We start from the raw sequence: 22,484 nt of genomic DNA on the forward strand, positions 1-22,484 counted from the left end.
GATTAAATAAGTGTCAAAAAAGCTGGGTACCTAATTGAATGTGTCACATTTCAGCACATCATTTTAGTTGCTCACACCAGCCCAATAGAGTCCTCAAATTTGTCTACAGTACAAACCTTCTGAAAATGTTAGCAGAGACATGTTCTCTCAGACATTGCATGGCCTCTCAATGGGTCCATCATTGGGCATTGCATGTTAAGATGAAGGGTGGGGGAGGGTGTCTCTGCGTTATGTTGGCCTAGGAGGTTTCAAGGCTTCTGGGGCCCGTGTTGATGTCCGGTGTAAAGAATGTAATGTATTTATTTTTGCATAACGTTTATAGGATTTTTTTGTATCTGTGGTTATGGTTTCTTGTGAATGCAGAAGAAAAGGCACATGCCAAGATGGGTGGGTAAAGAGGGGATAGGAAGGAAGGGTTCAGGGAGTAATAATTGGACATGAAATCTGGGGCACTGGAAAGAGTTAGAAAGTTAATTTATTAGGAAAGACATCCAGTTTTATCAGACAAGTTACTCCCACCTTGTAAATAAGAGTTGGCAATTATGGGAGGGCAGAAGGGCCCTAGGGTTTGCTAACTGGTGAGAGAGGGCAGCTACTAATGTGGAATTTCTATTGATTTGGGCATTTCATCACAGCTCCAGCATAACCTGGTGTCTCTGTGTGTGTGTGGGGGGGGGGGGGGGGCTTTGTATTGTTGCTGGGGGGAGAGGCTGTGGGAAGGGTTCTGTACTGGGGGAATGGAGAGGGATGGGGGAAGAGATCTGTAATTGAGGGTGATGAAGGAAGGTCTCTGTATGGGGGCGGACTTTGTAGTGCTGTTGCGTAGAGAGGCTGTGGGAAGGGTTCTGTACTGGGGAGAGGAGAGGGATGAGGGAAGAGATTTGTAGTTAAGGGTGATGAAGGAAGGTCTCTGTATGGGGGGGGGGGGCTTTGTAGTGTTGTTGGGGGAGAGGGTGTGGGAAGGGTTCTGTACTGGGGGAGAGGAGAGGGATGGAGAAGAGATTTGTAGTTGAGGTTGATGAAGGAAGGTCTCTGTATGGGGGGGGGCATTGTAGTGTTGCTGGGGGGAGAGGCTGTGGGAATTGTTCTGTACTGGGGGAGTGGAGAGGGATGGGCGAAGAGATTTGTAGTTGAGGGTCATGAAGGAAGGTCTCTGTATGGGGGGGGGGGCTTTGTAGTGTTCTTGGGGGGGGAGAGGCTGTGGGAAGGGTTCTGTACTGGGGGAGAGGAGAGGGATGGGGGAAGAGATTTGTAGTTGAGGGTAATGAAGGAAGGTCTCTGTATGGGGGGGCTTTGTAGTGTTGTTGGAGGGAGGCTGTGGGAAGAGTTCTTTACTGGGGGAGAGGAAAGGGATGGGGGAAAAGATTTGTAGTTGAGGGTGATGAAGGAAGGTCTCTGTATGGGGGGGGGCTTTGTAGTGTTATTGGAAGGAGGCTGTGGGAAGAGTTCTTTACTGGGGGAGAGGAGAGGGAAGGGGGAAAGAGATTTGTAGTTGAAAGTGATGAAGGAAGGTCCCTGTATGGGGGGGGCTTTGTAGTGTTGTTGGGGGAAGAGGCTTTAGGAAGGGTTCTGTACTGGGGGAGAGGAGAGGGATGGGGGAAGGGATTTGTAGTTGAGGGTGATGAAGGAAGGTCTCTGTATGGGGGGGGGGCTTTGTAGTGTTGTTGGGGGGGGAGAAACTGTGGGAAGGGTTCTGTACTGGGGGAGAGGAGAGGGATGGGGGAAGAGATTTGTAGTTGAGGGTGATGAAGGAAGGTCTCTGTACGGGAGGGGGGGCATTGTAGTTTTGTTGGGGGGAGAGGGCGATGGAAGAGTTCTGTATTGGGATAGAGGGATGGGGGAGGAGCTTTGTAGTTGATGGTGATGAAGAAATAGCTCTGTATAGGGAGGGGGGTGTTGTAGTGGGGGTGGGAGGGGTTAGGGAAGAGCTCTTGATGGAATGGAAAAAGAGCTATGTAGTGTGGAGGGATTTAGGGAAACATTTTGTACATGGAGAGGGGTTGAGAGAAGAGCTCTGTATTGGGAGGGGGGTTTGAGAGAAGGTATGTCTCATCTCCCCCCTGGGCATTGGATGACCCTAGCCCACCATTTATTTTATTTATAAAGCTGTGCCCAAAATATTCCAAAGTCAAAAATTGTGTCTGAATGGTTTTTATTTTGATGTTAATTTTGCAACCCTTCCTTATCCCCCTCTACCAGGGTCAAGTGCCTACTTATTTTTGACTAACCCTGTAAGGAAACCACCTGTAAACACAGACAGGCAAATTGCCATGAAGTTTAGAAAATCATAGACTAATCAATGCTTAATGACAAATGTGAAATAGTTTATGTGGCATTTACTTCATAGTACAGGATCAGGGTCTGAAATAGTAGTGTAGCCGGGCAAACAACTCATTTGGACCGAAAACATTGAGGCCATTAGAGTCAAAGTTATAAAATAATCATATTACTTATATAAACTGCTACAGAAGTGTTCTCCAGAAAAAAAATTACTCAATTCGTTAATGGGAGAAAGACCCACTTTGTGTCCTTTTTTGCTGATAATCCTGTTATATTGGTTATATAGACACTCCTCGTTCCGGTGACTTTTTGGTTTACAAGTATAATGGACAATCCCTATTTTTTTTTTAGAATCCAGTGCTATTTGAAGTAGCTCAGGCCAGCCACGAGGAAAAACTTTTCCAAAAAAAGCTCAGAGTCCAGCACAGCGATGTGAGCGGCTCGTCCAATCAGAGTGTTAGCCGTGTTTGGGAGGGCATGAAAGACGTTGTGCCTGATCAAAGTGCAGTCCTTGGAGTCTATCACCGGCTGTAGAAGATTGTTTATCATTTCGGTGTAGATGGGACCTGGAAGAAAAGTATTGAAGTTGCATTAAGCCTGTGATCATTTGTATATTGGGCCATGGATGTTTTATGACTAGAGATAAGGCTTGGGTTTGACGTGTTCATCCCCAGGATTCACAAAGTGTAAACTTTTGTCCAAAAGTTCAAAGGATGGCAGCAGAAATACGCAACAACCTACAATGCAGGACATGGCCTTTGCCCCTGGTCAGTACCAAGAGCCTTAAATTTTAAGGAGTGGATAATAATTCTATAATTATATAAAAACGTGGACTCACAGCAGTCCCCCCATGTCTCCCCAGGGGCTGAGGAAGAAGAATGTCTCCCAATAACAACATCTAGTAACCAGTTATGTGCATGGTGGTGGTCAGATCCTTTAAGAAGGAGTGGGCTTCCTCCAGCCAAACCTGCCCTATAGTGGTTCTATAGGCAGAAGGTTTTTTTTTTATCTTAATGCATTCTATGCATTAGGATAAAAAAAACTTGTGTGCAGCAGCCCTCCTCAGCCCTCCTAATACTTACCTGAGCCCCATCTTAATCCAGCGGCATTGCACGAGAGTCTCACCTGCATTGGACTCTCCCTCCTCATTGGCTGAGACAGCAGCCAGGTGCTATTGGCTCCTCCTGCTGTCCATAATGGTGTGTGGATACATTGGATGCCTCGAGCTGCCATTGTGTTCTTGCTGGGTGTCCAATGTGTCCCTGTGCCCTTAACTAATTCAGCTCCGAAAGGTTTTACCCACTTCCTGACCGGGCCATTTTGTGCGATACAGCACTGCGTTGCTGTAACTGACAATTGCGCGATCGTGCGACATTGTAACCAAATACAATTGATGTCCTTTTTTCCCACCAATAGAGCTTTCTTTTGGTGGTATTTGATCAGATCTGCGGCTTTTAATTTTTGTGATATAAACGAAAAAGACCGTAAATTTTGAATAAAAAACAATATTTATTACTTTCTGCTATAAAACATTCCCAATAAAAAATTTACAAAATCTAATTTCTTCATTAATTTAGGCCAATATGTATTCTGCTAAATATTTTTGGTAAAAAAAATCCTAATACGTGTATATTGATTGGTTTGCTCAAAACTTGGCAGGGAAAGGGTTAACACCAGGGGCAATCAAGGGGTTAAGTGTGTGCCTGGGTGGTGCTTTATAACTGTGGTGGGGGATACACTGGAGGAAAACAGACATAGGCACACCGCTGCTCTGTCTCTCCACAGAACGATCGGCGGGTCACAGCGGCCATTGCAGCTGCTGGACTCACTGATTGGCTCCCACTGTGTCCAATCACAGCGGGATCAGCACTCTCACATGGAGGCACTGTCAGGGCTGGGCTCAACCCTTCCTTCTCTGAGCTGGCCACTCAGAAGTTGGCCAATTTCCAGCTCCTATCTCTCCACAGTTACTCAGCTGTTGATGATATCCTGCTCATCAGTCCTGCCTACTTAAGCCATCCAGTCCAGAGGATCTCTCCTTTCGCCTTGGTCAACATCACAGAAATTGACTCCTGTGATCCTGTTCAAGACTTGCTTTGCTGACAACCCCTCTAGCTCCACATCCTGCTCGTCAGTCCTGCCTACTTAAGCCTTCACCTACTGTCAGAAACCATGAAATCAGGCAGAGACAGAAGTACAGTTAAATCACACTTGCTTAATTATAAAAGTAAAAAGAACAAACGTCAAAACATAGCCAAAGTTCAGTAACCAGAATGGATAGTCAGCCAAGCCAGAAGTCAGGGATCAATGTAGTGGAACAGCAAGCAGGATCTGGAGCCAGAAGGGATGTCAGCAAAGCAAGTATTGAACAGGAATGCAGGAGATAATTTCTGTGATGTTGACCAAGGCGAAGGCAGAGATCCTCTGGACTGGACGGCTTAAGTAGGCAGGACTGACGAGCAGGATATCATCAACAGTATCTGTGGAGAGATAGGAGCTGGCAATTAGCCGACAGCTGAGAGGCCAGCTCAGAGAAGGAAGGGCTGAGCCCAGCCCTGACAGTGCCTCCATGTGAGAGTGCTGGATGCCTGAACAGCCGGAGGTCAATCACCAGCACTGTCAGATGAAAGGAAGAGGGGTAATCCACCTGGTCTCCTATATCTGGAAGTACTGGATCTTCTAGCTGGTTAGGTTACACCCTTGGGTCCTCTTCCTTTTATTTTCAGCAGGAGCCGCCTTCAGTACTGCAGAGACTGTAGTGCTTATGATGGCAGTGCCACTCTCGGCAGTAGTGTACTGTGAGCCCAGGCATGACATGATGTTGAACACTCCAGGGGTTGTCCATGACACCCTGGGCTCACAGAAAGTGGGTCAAATGATGCTGGGTGTCATTAAGCCCAGGAAATGACAGGTGCTGAACCTCCAGGTAGTAAGTCTGTGGGGGAAAGCACCTGAAGGGAAGAGAAGTTTTACAGCTGCTCTTTATTTCAAGCTACTAATTAAAAAAAAAAAAAAAAAATATATATATATATATATATATATATATATATATATATATATATATATATATATATATATATATATATATAACATACTATATTTCCAAACATCACATAATTGAGCTCCTTGTGTGTTATAATGTATAGTACCTGTATGCTTGTCCTTAATGGCGTTTTTGCACATTTCAATCCTTGCTGAGTGAAATGGAACATACCGATCTTGGGGAGATGCCACCAAAACAACATTTTTAAAGTACTGAAGACCTGCGGACAAAAAAGATGCATAGTTCAGAGTCTTTAAAGTATTTTATATATATATATATATATATATATATATATATATATATATATATATATATATATATATATATATATATATATATATATATATATATATATATATATATATATATATATATCCAAAATAGCGGAGTGCACATAGTCTACACAATCCAACAAGAATGATGGATGCAGGTAAAAGACAGGTTGCAAGTTGTCACTAATATATACAAACGCTCCAATTTTGCAGGAAGTATATACATTTGTTCATTTTCAAATTGGATATAAATGCATTTGAAGATATGGGCAGTGTGTCCTAGTTATGAGGAAGCAGGTCATCCACAAAAACGCGTAGACATTACTTTGTAAGGACATCTACTGATATATTGGAGGATATCTATTAAAACTGGAGCACTCAGAATCTGGTAAAGCTCTGCATGGCAACCAATCAGCTTCTAGCTTCAGCTTGTCCAATTAAGCTTTGACAATAAAGATCTAGAAGCTGATTGGTTTCTATGCAGAGCTGCACCAGATTTTGCACATTGCAGTTTTAGTAAATCAACTCCCATTGTCTTGTTATAATATACTATGTATTTATTTTATATATATATATATATATATATATATATATATATATATATATATATATATTATATATAAATATATAATATTATATACATACATACATATATATATATATATATATATATAAAATTTTCACTTTTATCAACATTTTTAGCCATTGTGGGCTTTTAATGATATTGTTTACTCAATAAAAACTTTTAGTGTTTTTATTGACCTTTTTTTAATGATCTTTTGTTAGTTTATTGTTGGAATCATTTAAAGTTCTACATTTTTGGTTGGTTGTTGCAGATCCTCCTCCCAACTTCCTCCTCCTTGTGACTTGTTACTTTTTTCATTGTACTGTGGGCCATTATGACTGTGTTGACATTCATAGAGGTTAATTGTGACTAACTAAGTGGGGAGAAGAAAACCATGGGCTGAACGCGTCAGAAAATGAGGGCGGAACAGCCGCTGCAGCCAAGGTGTGCGCCAGACCCCACATGTGCCACGAACTGGAACTGACGTCAGCCACCACAGTACCAAGTCACTTTCGGGTGAAGGGAATCTTCACTGTATCTCCATGACAACATGTTTCAAGGCCTCCGCTTCTTTGTCAAGTCATCTAAAGTCGGCCATTAAACACTTTAGTACATGTGCCTTCAAACTTCGTAATTCATCTCCACCTAATTTGATTTCAGTTTATGATACTACATGATGTTCAGTTGCCATTACATGGTGTGGCGGTATGTTTAGAAGATACATCAGGAGTCACATCACTAAACTGGATGATCTTACTTTTTGGTTTGTTTCTTCGCCAAAGCAATCGCTAAATGCCCCCCAAGTCCAATGGCCAATCTCCTGTGTTCACAATGCAGCAGGGCAGCTGCTCCGCATGAGAACCAGAAGCTAAAAGAGATCACTGTACTAACAATGTCTACTACAGTGATCTCCAGCTTCTAGAGGGACCCAACAAGTAGGGTATAGGAATAGTTACATTTGTCCAAGTTATAAAAATATCCATACGTGATTACTTCTAGGCTTGTGCAATTCGTTTCGTAATGAATCGAAATTCGGACGAATTTTGCATCTTTCAGACATTCAGATGCATCCGAATGTCCGAATAAAAAAATAACGAATAACAACGAATACGAAAGAAATATAACAAATGAATTTGAATGAATTTTACATGATTCGGTAATTCTTTAAAGATCTAATGAAACAAAAGGTCAGCTCAAAGTAAATCTTATAGTCCAATCAGCTAATTAATTTTGTGCCGGAGGTTGGATTACTGGTAAAGTGCATTCCTGAGTACTGAGTGAGAAGGGTGTTGTATTGTATATGAGCCGAGGAGAAGAGACGTTGTCATTGTGTGTGTTAAAAGATTCAATAAACAAACGACTTTCCAAACTATGAATCATTATCACGAATGTCTATACATACATAAATATCAAATTTCAACGAATACAACAAATGAATTTGACACTCTACGAATAATAACGAATTATCCGAAAACGTATTAACGTAACATAAGGAATATAACAGAACGAAATGATGTATTTTACGAATGACAACGAACCGAAACTAAACAACATTTTCCGTTGTGCACAAGTCTAATTACTTCTTTAAAAGATAGGTGGATAATGTGGACAAAAATCTTGGATCAGGTTGTTTTTTAGATCTCTCCAAGAACATATGGACAATGGCATGGGTCTTTCAGTGGGCAGTCCTAACTGGTATTAAATTAGCTCCCCGTCTACACTGATATTGTTTTTAACTCATGCTGAAAGTACACACAGAATATTATCTATCCTCCATAATTCCAGAGGAAGCTGACTGTTGGTCTAAGAAACGCGTTGAGAATTGGGCAACCTATCAAATGAACCTTTTTGACTGTACAAGTTACACGGTATGGAATAAATCTGATATTGTATACTTAAATATGTTTTTTGATGGGTCAGTGGCACCTGATTAGGAAGTCATACATTTATTTAGACACATCTTTTTATAACATTGTTTGTTAAAAAAAAAAAAAAACTTTTTGAAATAAAGATTTACTGTTTTTTTAAAGATATAACTCATGTGGTTGCTAAATATTGGTGCCAGTAGTGTCCTGTTTTTTTTTTTTTTTTCTAGTTTTGTTTCTCAGCTACAAACCTGGTTTCTGGCTGAGCTGATACAGGAAAGATTTCCGCAGATCAGCGTTGTCCCTGAACGTCAGTTGAAGCAGAGAGCCGGACTTTTTCAGCTTTTGCATCAGCCACAAACCTGGGAAGGAAATACAGAATATGATGAAACATTGTTACAGTACATAGTTAAACAGTCTGAAGAAGATTTTTTAAGAGGTCCAACACAGCTACAGAGGCCCATACATCTATGGAGACCTAATACAGCTACAGGGGTCCAATACATCTAGAGATGCCCATACATCTACAGAGGTCCAGTACAGTACATCTGCAGAGGCCTATACATCTACAGAAGTGCAATACATCTACAGAGGCCCATCTACAGAGCCCCGTACATCTAAAGAGGTCCAGTACATCTACAGAGTCCTATACAACTACAAAGGGCCCTACATCTACAGAGCCCCATACATCTACAGAGCTCCAATACATCTACTGTGCCCTATACATTTACAGAGGTCTAATACATCTACAGAGCCCCATACATTTACAGAGCTCCATACATCTACAGGGGTCCAATACATCTACTGTGCCCTATACATCTATAGAAGTCTAATACATCTACAGAGCCCCATACATCTACAGAAGACCAATCCAGTTATAAACACTCATATATCTACAAAGGTCCAGTACATTTACAAAGCCCCATACATCTGCAGTGGTCCATACATCTGCAGAGTTCCATACATCTACAGAGGTTCAATACATCTACAAAGCCCAATAGATCTACAGAGGTCCAATATTTATATAGAGTCCCAAACCTCTATAGCAGTCTATACGTTTACAGAGCCCCATACATTTCTATAGAGTCCAATAGATCAACAGAGGTCCATCTACAGAGCCCATCTATCTAAAGAGGTGCAATACATCTACAGATCCCTCATACAATGTCAAAGGGCAATACATCTACAGAACCCCATACATCTACAGAGGGCCATACATCTACAGAGGTCTAATAAATCTACTGTGCCCTATACATCTAAAGCGGTCCAATGTATCAATAGCGACCCATACCTCTACAGTGGTCCATACATCTATAGAAGTCCAATACATCTACAGAGGTCCACCTATAGAGCCCCATACATCTAAAGAGGTTCAGTACATCTACAGAGCCCCATACAACTACAAAGGGTCCTACATCTACAGAAATATAATACATCTACTGTGCCCTATACATCTACAGAGGTCTAATACATCTACAGAGCCCCATATATCTACATAGCTTTATACATCTACAGAGGTTCAATACATCTACAGAGCCCAATATATCTACAGAAGTTGAATATTTCTATAGAGTCCCAAATCTCTACAGCAATCCATACATCTACAGAGGTCCATCTACAGAGCCCAATCTACAGAGCCCATACATCTAAAGAGGTGCAATACATCTACTGATCCCCAGACAATGTCAAAGGGCAATACATCTACAGAGCCTTATACATCTACAGAGGTCTAATACATCTACAGATCCCCGTACAATGTCAATGTTATACATCTACAGAGGTCCAATACATCTACAGAGGTCTAATACATCTACAGATCCCCGTACAATGTCAATGTTATACATCTACAGAGGTCCAATACATCTACAGATCCCCGTACAATGTCAATGTTATACATCTATAGAGGTCCAATACAGTTATAGAGCGTTGCTGGACTGGACTTTTTACGATAAACGGTGTAGCTTTTCAGAAAGGGCTTGCTTTATACAATTTGTTGGGTCACTAAAAAGTCCTAAAATGACAATCAATGGAGTTTGTGTTCCGTTTTCTGTTCCCTTTTAGCTATACTTGGAATCTCTTTTCACATATACCTATAGTAGATTGGTCATTGTTTATTTAAATAGGACTGCCTTTGGCTTACAGTTGTTTGCCATAGATTTTTTTACGTATACATATTTTTTTTATACATTTATATACAGTATTTATTTTGTCACAGCATCCTAGCCTGAGCACCATAAAATAAGGTCTTGGACCTTCCAAAAATATACCACCTTGCCAATTCATCACACTACCAAAAACTCACCTGTACTGACCAAAGTGCTGTTACTATAGAGAGTTCCCAGGTGGGGTCCAGAAAGGGAAAGGAAGGTGTGCAGCTTGTTCAGGTAATATCGGAAGCGAGGGCGGGTGAGCACCGATCGGATGATGATGTTTCCCAGCGAATGCCCAATGAAACTGCATAGAGACAAATCACACAGGTACAATTATGCTTTATTTTCCCAAACATTTCCATACTTTACATTTACATTGATATAACCCCCTAAATGGGTGATATTTGAAGAGGAATTTCAGTCCCCTGTTTAGTGGCTCATGTGCACACACCTCATTTTCTTACTATTGACTGAATCTCACCGTTCTGGTTGTTCTGTTTATTTACACACTATAATGGCAAAAGTTTTGGGACACCTGCCTTTACACGCAAATTAATTTAATGGCATCCAAGTCTTAGTCCGTAGGGTTCAATAATGAGTTGGCCCACCCTTTGCAGCTATAACAGCTTCAACTCTTCTGGGAAGGCCGTCCACAAGGTTTAGGAGTGTGTTTATGGGAGTGTTTGACCATTCTTCCAGAAACGCATTTGTGGGGTGAGGCACTGATGTTGGGACGAGAAGGTCTGGCTCGCTGTCTCGGCTCTAATTCATACCAAAGGTTTTTCTATCGGGTTGAGGTCAGGACTCTGTGCAGGCCAATGAAGTTCCTCCATCACAAACTCGCTAATCCATGTCTTTTATGGACCTTGCTCTGGAAATTATGGTGTGGCGTTGTGTTCCAGGGGTTGGGTTTTGGTCCTTTAGTTCCAGTGATGGGAACTCTTAAAGAGGAAGTAAAGGCATTTTTTTTTTTTTTTTAAAAGCACACCCTGTAAGGCAAAGGCATAATGAGCTAGTATGCATAGCATACTAGCTCATTATGAATAACTTACCTGAGAACGAAGCCCCCGAAGCGGTCCTCCGTCTTCCTCTTCGCCGCTGCCATGGATCCCGGAGCGACTTCCGTGTCTCGCAGCTCCGGCGCTGTGATTCGCCGGAGCCACCATGACGTCACTGACGGCATGCGCACGGGAGCCAACACTCGCGCCATATCACCGCGATCTGCGGCCTGCCCGCCGCTGTCTACGGTGCATGCACCGTAGACAGCGGTGGCTGTCTTTGGGAAAATATCTCCTAAACCGTATAGGTTTAGGAGATATTTCTTGGACCTACAGGTAAGCCTTAATCTAGGCTTACCTGTAGGTCAAAGTTGGCTGTAAGGGTTTACAACAACTTTAAGGCATCAGCCTACCAAGATTTTTGGGACAATTTCATGCTCTCAACTTTGTGGGAACAGTTTGGGGATGGCCCTTTTCTGTCCCAACATGACTGCGCACCAGTACACAAAGCAAGGTCCATAAAAGACATGGATGAGCGAGTTTGGGGTGGAGGAACTTGACTGGCCTGCACAGATTCCTGATCTCAACCCGATAGAACACCTTTGGGATGAATTAGAGTGGAGATTGCAAGCCAGGCCTTCTCATCCAACATCAGTGCCTGACCTCACAAATGTGCTTTTGGAAGAACGGTCAAACATTCCCATAGATACACTCCTAAACCTTGTGGACAGCCTTCCCAGAAGAGTTGAAGCTGTGATAGCTGGAAAGGGTGGGCCAACTCAATATTGAACCCCACAGACTAAAGACCCGTACACATGATATGAAAATTGGATGGAAAAATTTGTACGACAAGCTGTCTGCCGATTTTCGGATCATTAGCACGGTGCTTTCGACAGACGGTTTCGCTTGTTTGGCAGACAAAAGCTGGATGTGTAGAATATAACATTTTTGTCGGATGTGAACTCAACGTCCGATTTTCGTTTCATTAGTACGTTTTCATCCGGAAAAAAATGTAAGAGCAAGACTGCGCATGCTCAGAAATTTAAAAAATACATACAAAACTCAACACATTATGTCACTTCTGACGTTGTATTCTGTCGTATGAAAAATGTTTGTATTGTGAATAACCTCTTCACTTTCGACATGAGACTAGCATGCCACAAAAAAACAGTCCCAATACTTTTGACAATATTATGTACATTTGTGACAACAGTTGTTAAGCCCTTTTAGAAAGTCATCTAGATGCTTTTACCATTCCCTAGTAGAAAAGGATGGGAAAAGGACATTATTCTAGACCCATGGGTGTGTAACTTAGGGCAGTGTTTCTCAACCTTTTTTCAGTAAGGGCACCCTTTACAAAAAAAAAAACTAATTAATAAATAGTTTTACATAATGCAGCAACACTCATATGCGTAAGACCAGTGGCGGCTTGTGAAGTTTTAGGATGGGGGGTGTCAGACCCGCCCCTCCTTTTGACCCCTCACACTTATAAGCCCCACACCTTTAGCATTCACCCACTCTGTCCCCTGTATTCCACTTGCTTCCACCCATAGTGTCAGGAGTATACAGCTCAGCATCGCAGCACAGAGTATATAGCCCCAGAATCACAGGGCAGAGTATACAGCCCAGACTCACAGCAGAGTATACAGTCCAGCATCACAGCAGAGTATACAGCCCAGAATCACAGCAGAGTATACAGCTCAGAATCACAGCAGAGTATACAGCTCAGCATCACAGCAGAGTATACAGCCCAGAATCACAGCAGAGTATACAGCTCAGAATCACAGCAGAGTATACAGCTCAGCATCACAGCAGAGTATACAGCCCAGAATCACAGCAGAGTATACAGCTCAGCATCACAGCAGAGTATACAGCTCAGCATCACAGCAGAGTATACAGTCCAGCATCACAGCAGAGTATACAGCCCAGAATCACAGCAGAGTATACAGCTCAGAATCACAGCAGAGTATACAGCTCAGCATCACAGCAGAGTATACAGCCCAGAATCACAGCAGAGTATACAGTCCAGAATCACAGCAGAGTATACAGTCCAGAATCACAGCAGAGTATACAGTCCAGAATCACAGCAGAGTATACAGCCCAGAATCACAGCAGAGTATACAGCCCAGAATCACAGCAGAGTATACAGCCCAGAATCACAGCAGAGTATACAGCCCAGAATCACAGCAGAGTATACAGTCCAGAATCACAGCAGAGTATACAGCCCAGAATCACAGCAGAGTATACAGCCCAGAATCACAGCAGAGTATACAGCCCAGAATCACAGCAGAGTATACAGTCCAGAATCACAGCAGAGTATACAGTCCAGAATCACAGCATACTGATCATCACTGTTCACATCATTGATTATCATCACATTGCATCACTGATCGCCATCCCATTACTGATCACCAATGATCACATCACCAATGATCACATCACATTGCTGGAAAACAGTGTGCCCTTGTACACCTTGTGCCCCCTATAGTCCATGAGGTTATATCTATACAGGCTCTTATGTGACAGCCCAATGACTTTTAGTACATAGACAGAACTGTACTCATCACCCGCACTGTGTGCCCGGACACCTCCTGATCAGAGGACTTGTCTGCTGTTGCTGGGCTGAGGAGTCAGTTGCTGGGACAAGGACACGGGTGGAGTCCTGAGTCTGGACTGCCCGGCACCCCATCGTCCCCCTTCTTCTTCATGTCCAGCGGCTCAGGGACATCCTGCAAGGCTAGCCTGCCAACCATAGCTGCCCTTGCTCCAGGCTGGGATGGAGCTGTCAGTATAGAGAGGAGGGAGGGCTGTGTATAAAAAGCTCCGTTCGGGCCTTGCATTCCACAGAGCTGCTGATGCCACTTACGGTTTATCACTGGCCCAGGGAAACCAGAAGTGACATCGTAACTCAGAGGGAAAGCACAGCCCATGTCCTAGGGGGCGTCTCGCTTCCCATAGTGCACTGTGTCCAGTGCCTGAACACAGTGCACTTAAAGGGCCTTTTTTTGGGACTGCCTGGGGGGAAGGGCCCATGTGCCCCCTATAGACCGGCCACCACTGCGTAGGACATCAAACATTAGCGGTGATTTAAATAAGTTGGTCCACACTATCCCAGAAACACATTGCTATTATAGGTACCTCATCCCCTAATGATTCTGCAAATATTGTATCCTAAAATAGGAAGGAATCGTCATATTAAAAAATATTTTTGTATATCAACAATGTTAACTCTAATTATTATTGTTTCACATGTACTATATGTTTCTTGATGTCTCGCTTTGCTTGGCCCAAGACGGGTATCATGGTTTGCGCATTTAGGGATCTCTGTTGCTCTCTATGAGTCCCATCCACATTGAGGAGCTTTGCTTTTTCCCTTCTTCCTTACACCGCATTCCGAAGCCATATTATTCTGTGGTATGGGACTGGATCCTTTGTTTTCTTCTCCCCTGGCTCCAAGTATGTAAGGGCATATGGACACCCAAGGGCGCCGCTGGGTTATTCCCCCAAGTGGCTCCCGATTCGAGGTGGACATGGGCATGTAATCCCCTTTGGGTTAGAAGCCATGACAATCGCCGTTTTATCTGCCCCTGTGTTAGCCTTTTTCTTCCCGCCCCTTTCCGGGCGGAGAGCCAGCGCAGCCCCATCTCCATCAGCATTTATCCAAACGGACCTCGTGTTAGCACTGAGGCATTATGGGGATGGTAGTTCAAATGTCGATTCGACAGGCTTTGCACATGCGCATTGTCTCCACCTATGGCTGTCCGCATCGAGCCGGTGACGTCAGACGCCGGCTCGATGGATGGGGGATTTAAAAGGCAGCGCTGTCATTTCACCTGCACTGCAGGTTCAATACAGACATTGCCGCTACGCTGACTCTTCTTGTTTGGTAAATATACTTTTTCAGTTGAACTCTACACTGCTGTAACATCTTTTCTTACCCATATATACTTACTCATCCTTCCTCTTATTTGCTTGTAGGTTCAGCAAGCTTAGAGTGGCAGCATAGAGCTGCACTCTGTAGCTTACAAAACACTATAATGAGTCGATTGATTTGTTCATTGTGATCTGTTGCACTTGTATTGCATCAATATTATTACATGGAACTAATCCTCTCATCTCTTACTATCACTGCAGGTAAAAACAATCTTACTCTCTTTTACAGCGTACTAGTTATATATACCAAACAGTTACTACTTACAATTTATATATTAATCAGGCTTAATTCTAATTATAATTACAATCAATTGTTTTTTAAATAATCAGTATTTTTTGTCTTAATATGGAGGCTTTTTCTTCAGCCCCAATCCCCTCATATAATTGAGGGAATTATATCGCTTATATATTTTTTTTTTGTTACAATGTAACACTTTTCAATGTCTGTATTGGATTTGCAAACTTAGTATTTATCTCTGATTTTGTTTTTGATCTTTGTAGCGCTTGTCTACCTCCATCTATGCCCTGCATTGGGCTAGGGTGTTTTTAGCACTTGATCCTGTCCCACAATTCTTGCCATCTATTCCACCATCTATTGGCTTGTGTGTTGTGATGCTGGGAATGTATATACCTGGGTAAGCATTGTACCTCCTTGGACTAAGCACACTGAGACTAATTTCATATTAAAAATGTCCTGTATTATATATGTATTTAACTGTACGGCACATATGTACATTCTGTACTCTTAAACTTTTTCTTTATGTTATTGTTAGTTGCATACTCCCCTGAAGAAGCACAAATGCGAAACATGTCAGGAGGAAGTACGATCAGTCTCAGCAACTAACACTTTCAGGATCCCCTATACTCTATGCCATGCATTTTTTGTATAATGAGTGTATTTGCTATTTTTGTCTTTACAAAATATTTTTAATACATTTCTAAATATTAAAGTTATGAATTCTTTTAAAAGAAATCTCTGTTTCTTTATAAATTGTACCGTATAAAAATCCCCTGCTCCCCTTCCTTCCTATTTTAGGATGCAATATTTGCATTAGCGGTGATTTATTCTTCCAAAGCAACAAAGCAAACAGCTTTGCACACTGGTACTGGCTAGTATTCCAATGTTTCTCTTCTCCCTCGGTTTCTCTTCCTCACTCAGTTAATGTGACCCCAGTACTGATGGAGAGGGGCAGAGGAGGGCCAAACAATGGTACTGTGCAGGTGCCCTATGTCCTCCTTATCAACCGATAACGTCATTGGCTGTTACAACACTGGTGGCTAGAAGGTTTTAATGGTGCACAATGAAAACCTTTGGCTTTATGTAACCAATAGGCAGGCTTGATCCACTTGCTGGATTGTATACAATTTTTGGGGCAGTTTCTAGACATTTTGCCAAGGCAACCCTGAAGACATCTGAAGGCAGCCCAGGTTTGAAAAAGGCTGACCTAGGGAATTGTTATACCTGAAGGGTTCCACATGTACTGCCACTTTAAGGCTGGCTCCCCCCAGGAGTGATGCCAAGGGTCAAGGGGTATGGTAGCCATCTTGGACACATGTAAGAGCCTAATAAGATGTACTGTCCTGAGATGCATGTTGCAGTGTACAGTGAGTACTGGAAATAAACTTCCATTGTTCCAGACCAGAGTCTTGTGTCTCTCACAACACAGAGGATATAACAGTGGCGACGAGGATGGGATTTACAAAGTGTCTATCAGTCTGAGAGAGAGACAAAGACATTGTGGATTGTTACCTGGATAAAAGCAATCACAGATCCCAGCAGGAAAATGTCATTGATCGGGACATTAAGTGAATTTGATGGAGAACAGACATCCTGGAGTTCCTGGGTGGAGAGACTGGAACAGTATTTCAGTGCAAATGCCATCCCAGGTGAAAGGCAAGTAGCAGTATTTCTGACAGTGGTCGGTGCTCAGACATATGACACTCTCAGGGATCTCCTTTCCCCTGTAAAACCAGCAACTAAGACATTGGCAGAGCTCCTGACACTGTTAGAGGGTCACTTCCAGCCTAAACCACTAGAGATTGCAGAAAGATTTCGTTTTTATCAGAGGCAGCAGCAGCCAGGTGAAGAAATTAATAGATGAGGAATTGTATCCTAATGGGATGTTGGTGCCAGTATCCAGGCTTTTCTTTCTTGCTTGAAAAATCACAGCATTGAAGTGGGCATCTCCGTACCCACCTATATTAGAGGACTTATGAGCCCATGTCGATTTAACCCTTCCTTAAGTGGTTGTAAAGGCAGAAGCTTTTTTTTATCTTAATGCATTCTAAGCTCCCCTTATACTTACCTATACTATATTTACCTACTTACCTTACCTCTCTATTCAGTGATGTTCACAAGTGCCTCGGCCGTCTGGGACTCTCTCTCCTCATTGGCTGAGACACAGCAGCGGCGCCATTGGCTCCCGCTGTTGTCAATCAAAGTCAGTTAGCCAGTCAGGAGAGAGAGGGGACGGGGCCGACCCGTTGCTTCGTGTCTGACTGGACACACGGAGCTTTGGCCTGGCCTTGGGTGCTCCCATAGCAAGCTGCTTGCTGTAGGGGCACTCGACATGAGGGAGGGGCCAGGAGAACCCAAGAGGGACCTGAGAAGAGGAGGATCAGGGCTGCTCTGTGCAAAATCACTGCACAGAGCAGGTAAGTATAACATGTTTGTTATTTTTAAAGAAAAAAAAATGAGACTTTAGCATCACTTAAAGGAGTATTGGATATATCAACATAGGGATACTCATTTCATTTTTGACAGTGATCCATATGTGATGGTATCACGCCTTATGACTGTATTCACTCCCTGGCGCCCTTGCATGAATATTTTTTATAGCAGAGTTTTGTAAGTATAATGGAGGCTATGTTAGCCCACACAGTTGGACATAAGGTCTTCGTCCAAGAACAGATATTATTATTATTTTTCTGCGTGTCTGTCTTCTTGTAGCCTGGTCCCCATATATCCTCTGTGGTCACACAAAACCCTCTCCTTCGTAATTTATGGATTGGCCTGGTGTGTGTTCTCTGAAGCTCCCTTGGTGAGTTTGGTGGGAGAGGACAGATGTTGAACCATGATATATGATATTTTCATGTAGTATTGTATTTATGAAAATTAATGTTAACCTGTATATGAATTTATTGTTACTAGAGCTGTATGGAAACTGGTGGTCAGCATAAATCTCCTGAGATAGACATTGATGGCGAAACATGTAGGGATATGACATCCATTACTGACCACCTCATACATATGGATACTATTGACCAGCAAAACAATTAGTAAAATATGATTTTCTAAAAATTTTAATGAACCCTACCTGTATTGTTTCTATGTAATAAAAATGTCTATTTTATAAAAAAAAAATAAAAAGGGGATATGACACCCATTACTGACTACCTCATATATATGGATAGTGATGGACGAACTTCCGACGGGACGTTTCGCGAACGCGAAACGCGAACGGACACAAACGTTCGCGAAAACGACCGTTCGCCGCGGGCTCCATTGACTTCAATGGGAGGCGAATTTCGCAAACCTTTAGGTCGAATTTGCGGCCACGGGGTAATTATTAGGGGGTAGCACGTAGTCCCACCACCTGGACAATAGCATAATACATGTATGAGGTGAATTTGGGATCGATAACTACAAGCATTTTTTTTTTATTTGGGAAATTGTTCTGACAATTCAGGACTATGGAGCTAATGAAGGCAATGGAGGAGAGGGAAGGTCAGGGACCAGGGTAGGCAAACAAGAGGGTGCAGGAGATACAGAGCACTGACAGCAGCACCGTAATACAGAGCACTGACATCAGCACCGTGACATACAGCGCTGACAGCAGCTCCGTGACATACAGCGCTGACAGCAGCTCCGTGACATACAGCGCTGACAGCAGCTCCGTGACATACAGCGCTGACAGCAGCTCCGTGACATACAGCGCTGACAGCAGCTCCGTGACATACAGCGCTGACAGCAGCACCGTGACATACAGCGCTGACAGCAGCTCCGTGACATACAGCGCTGACAGCAGCTCCGTGACATACAGCGCTGACAGCAGCTCCGTGACATACAGCACTGACAGCAGCTCCGTGACATACAGCGCTGACAGCAGCTCCGTGACATACAGCGCTGACAGCAGCACCGTGACATACAGCGCTGACAGCAGCTCCGTGACATACAGCGCTGACAGCAGCTCCGTGACATACAGCGCTGACAGCAGCTCCGTGACATACAGCGCTGACAGCAGCTCCGTGACATACAGCGCTGACAGCAGCTCCGTGACATACAGCGCTGACAGCAGCTCCGTGACATACAGCGCTGACAGCAGCTCCGTGACATACAGCGCTGACAGCAGCTCCGTGACATACAGCGCTGACAGCAGCTCCGTGACATACAGCGCTGACAGCAGCTCCGTGACATACAGCGCTGACAGCAGCACCGTAAGCAGCCCCAGGAGGAAGTCAGCACAGCACAGGGATGGTGTGATCCCCTCATAATAAGAACCCCCAGGAGGAAGTCAGCACAGCACAGGGATGGTGGGAGCCCCTCATAATAAGAACACCCAGGAGGAAGTCAGCACAGCACAGGGATGGTGGGAACCCCTCATAATAAGCAGCCCCAGTAGAAATATGACACCGCTCAACCTCTTCAAAGAGGAGGGTAGGGGCATATAGTACGGTGTGCTTTTTTGGGTCAGGGAAGTGAGCCAAATGAATTAAGAAGGTCTGTGTGCTTGATTCCAAAAATTGTTTATAGACATATACATGGTCTACTGATCACATGTGTTGAATTCCTCCGAGATCCATGCCTCATTCATTTTTAGAAATGTGAGGTAGTTAACACTGTGGTGAGCTAGGCGAGTACGCTTATCGGTCACAATCCCCCCTGCTGCGCTGAACGTCCTTTCGGACAGGACACTGGATGAGGGGCAAGCCAACAGTTCGATTGCAAATTGGGCAAGCTCTGGCCAGAGGTCAAGCCTGCCCACCCAGTAGTCTAGGGGTTCATCACTCCTCAGAGCGTCCACATCGGCCGTTAACCCAATGTAGTCGGACACCTGACGGTCTAGGCGTTCCCTGATGCTGGATCCGGATGACACCTGTCGATGGGTCGGCTGAAAGAATGACCTCATATCCGAAGTCACCAACACATCTTCAAACCGGCCTCTTCTTGCAGGCGCTGTTGGATTGGTACCCGCAAATCCTTCTCTGGGAGTGGGAATTGCTCCTCTGCCAGCGCACGCAAAAGCAGAATGCAGCATTTCTCGAAGCAAGGCCTGGAAGTGCTGCATTCTGACAGCCCTCTGCGACGGCGGTAACATTTCCGCCATTTTGTGTTTGTACCGGGGGTCTAAGTACGTTGCCACCCAGTACTGGTCCTTGACCCTCATGCTTTTTATACGGGGGTCCCTATTAAAACACTGGAGCATGAAGGCCCCCATTTGCACTAAAGTGGAAGCGGTGTGGTGGCCTGGCTCCTGCTCATCATCCAGGATAATGTCGTCCTCTTCATTCTCCTCTCCCCATCCTCGCACAACAGGGATCCCAGAAAGGTTTAAAGCATGCTCTTCTTGCTCCTGCTCATCCGCCCCGGCACCATCCTCCTCTGACTCCTCATCAGACTCCTGTTGTTGACTTGTCTCAGATAGAGTAGCCCCCCCTGGGAATTCATCCAGCATTGCGACTTCCTCATCTTCCCGCTCCTGCTCCTCCACAGCCTGATCAATGACACGACGCAATGCACGCTCCAGAAAGAAGGCATAAGGTACCATGTCACTGATGGCGCCATGGCTGCGACTGACCAGTTTGGTGATCTCCTCAAATGGCCGCAGAAGTCTGCATGTGTCGCGCATGAGCAGCCACTGGCGCGGTGAAAAAAAACCCAGCTCCCCAGAACCGTTTCTTTCGCAGAGTTCATACAGGTAGACGTTAACTGCACGTTTCTGCTGGAGCAGCCTATCAAGCATATAGAAGGTTGAGTTCCATCGCGTCGGGCAATCGCAAATAAGACGTCTGACCGGCAGATGGTGTCGCCGCTGAATGTCAGCAAGGCGAGCCATGGCCGTGTAAGATCTTCTGAAATGGGCCGAGATTTTCCTTGCCTGCCGCAAGATGTCCTGGACCCCAGGGTATTTGACAAGGAATCGCTGCACGACCAAGTTTAAGACGTGTGCCATGCACGGCACGTGCGTGATTTTGCCCTGTTTCAATGCGCTAAGCAGATTGGCACCGTTGTCACACACCACTTTACCAACTGTCAAATTGAGCGGTGTTAGCCACTCATCTGCCTGTGAACGCAAAGCTGAAAGGAGTGCCGGGCCAGTGTGGCTCTTTGCTTCCAGGCACAACAGACGCAGCACGGCATGGCAACGTCTCACCTGGCATGTGGAATAGGTTCTGGGGAGCTTGGGCGGTGCAGTGGAAGAGACGCTAGCAGCGGAAAAGGAGGAGGCAGCTGAGGAGGAGAGGGAGGAGGATGGAGTAGGAGGAGGAGAAGAAGAGTCAGGCCTGCATGCAATCCGTGGCGGTAAAACCAAATCTACACGGGTGCCACGGGTTACATGCTTGACGGCCGTCAGAAGGTTCACCCAGTGGGCAGTAAAACTGATATACCTTCCCTGCCCGTGTTTGCTAGACCACGTGTCTGTGGTCAGATGTATCTTGGCACCGACACTGTGTGCCAGAGATACATTCACTTGCCGCTGAACATGGCCATATAGCTCTGGGATGCCCTTCTCTGAGAAATACTTCCTTCCTGGGACCTTCCATTGTGGTGTTCCAATGGCCACAAATTTGCGAAAGGCCTCCGAGTCCACCAGTTTATATGGCAGTAGTTGGCGGGCTATGAGTTCTGACAAGCCAGCCGCCAACCGTTGGGCAAGAGGGTTATCCGGCGTCATCATTTTTTTACGCTCAAACATTAGGCCCACGGAAGCCTGCCTTTTTGCAGAAAAATGTGAGCTTGGCGTGATGGAAGGTGGAGTGGAGGACAATTGTGAGGAGAGAGGAGAAGGAGAAGTAGAAGACGAGGCTGGACGGTGAGAGCCTGCAGTGTGGCTTTGTGTGTTCCGTTGCTCCCACTGGGCTCGGTGATGGCTGCTCATGTGCCTTCTTAAGGCGGTCGTCCCTAGGTGAGTATTGGGCTTACCGCGACTAACGCGTTGACTGCAAAGATTGCAGATGGCAACGCTATTGTCAGCAGCGGACACGTTAAAAAAAGCCCACACTGCGGAGCCATGTGCCGGTGTCCTGGGAGCGCCAGATGTGACCGTACATGGTCGATGACTCGCTCCTGATACATTTGCAGTCTGCTTTGTCCCTGCTGTGCAATGTAAGTCATTGCTGCTTCTCCTCCCTATCTGCTGGTCCATATCTCCCTCTG

The 22,484-nt window shown here is 44.5% G+C and overlaps 1 protein-coding gene across 1 annotated transcript in view; it reads right to left on the minus strand.

The window, feature by feature from the left end:
- Positions 1-680: 680 nt before the first annotated feature.
- Positions 681-22,484, minus strand: part of FAM135B (family with sequence similarity 135 member B) — a 181,747-nt gene continuing 159,943 nt past the window's right edge. The window contains exons 16-19 of the mRNA XM_077493377.1: positions 10,328-10,479; positions 8,277-8,387; positions 5,430-5,543; positions 681-2,846 (exon numbers count right to left, since the gene is read on the minus strand). Of these exons, the coding sequence (XP_077349503.1) occupies positions 2,641-2,846; positions 5,430-5,543; positions 8,277-8,387; positions 10,328-10,479 (583 nt within the window). The 3' untranslated portion in view covers positions 681-2,640. The remainder of the gene's footprint in view (positions 2,847-5,429; positions 5,544-8,276; positions 8,388-10,327; positions 10,480-22,484) is intronic.

Source organism: Lithobates pipiens, unplaced genomic scaffold (genome assembly GCF_037356315.1).
Source record: "Lithobates pipiens isolate NorthernLeopardFrog02 unplaced genomic scaffold, aLitPip1_a1.2 Scaffold_19, whole genome shotgun sequence".
Taxonomy (NCBI): Eukaryota; Metazoa; Chordata; class Amphibia; order Anura; family Ranidae; genus Lithobates; species Lithobates pipiens.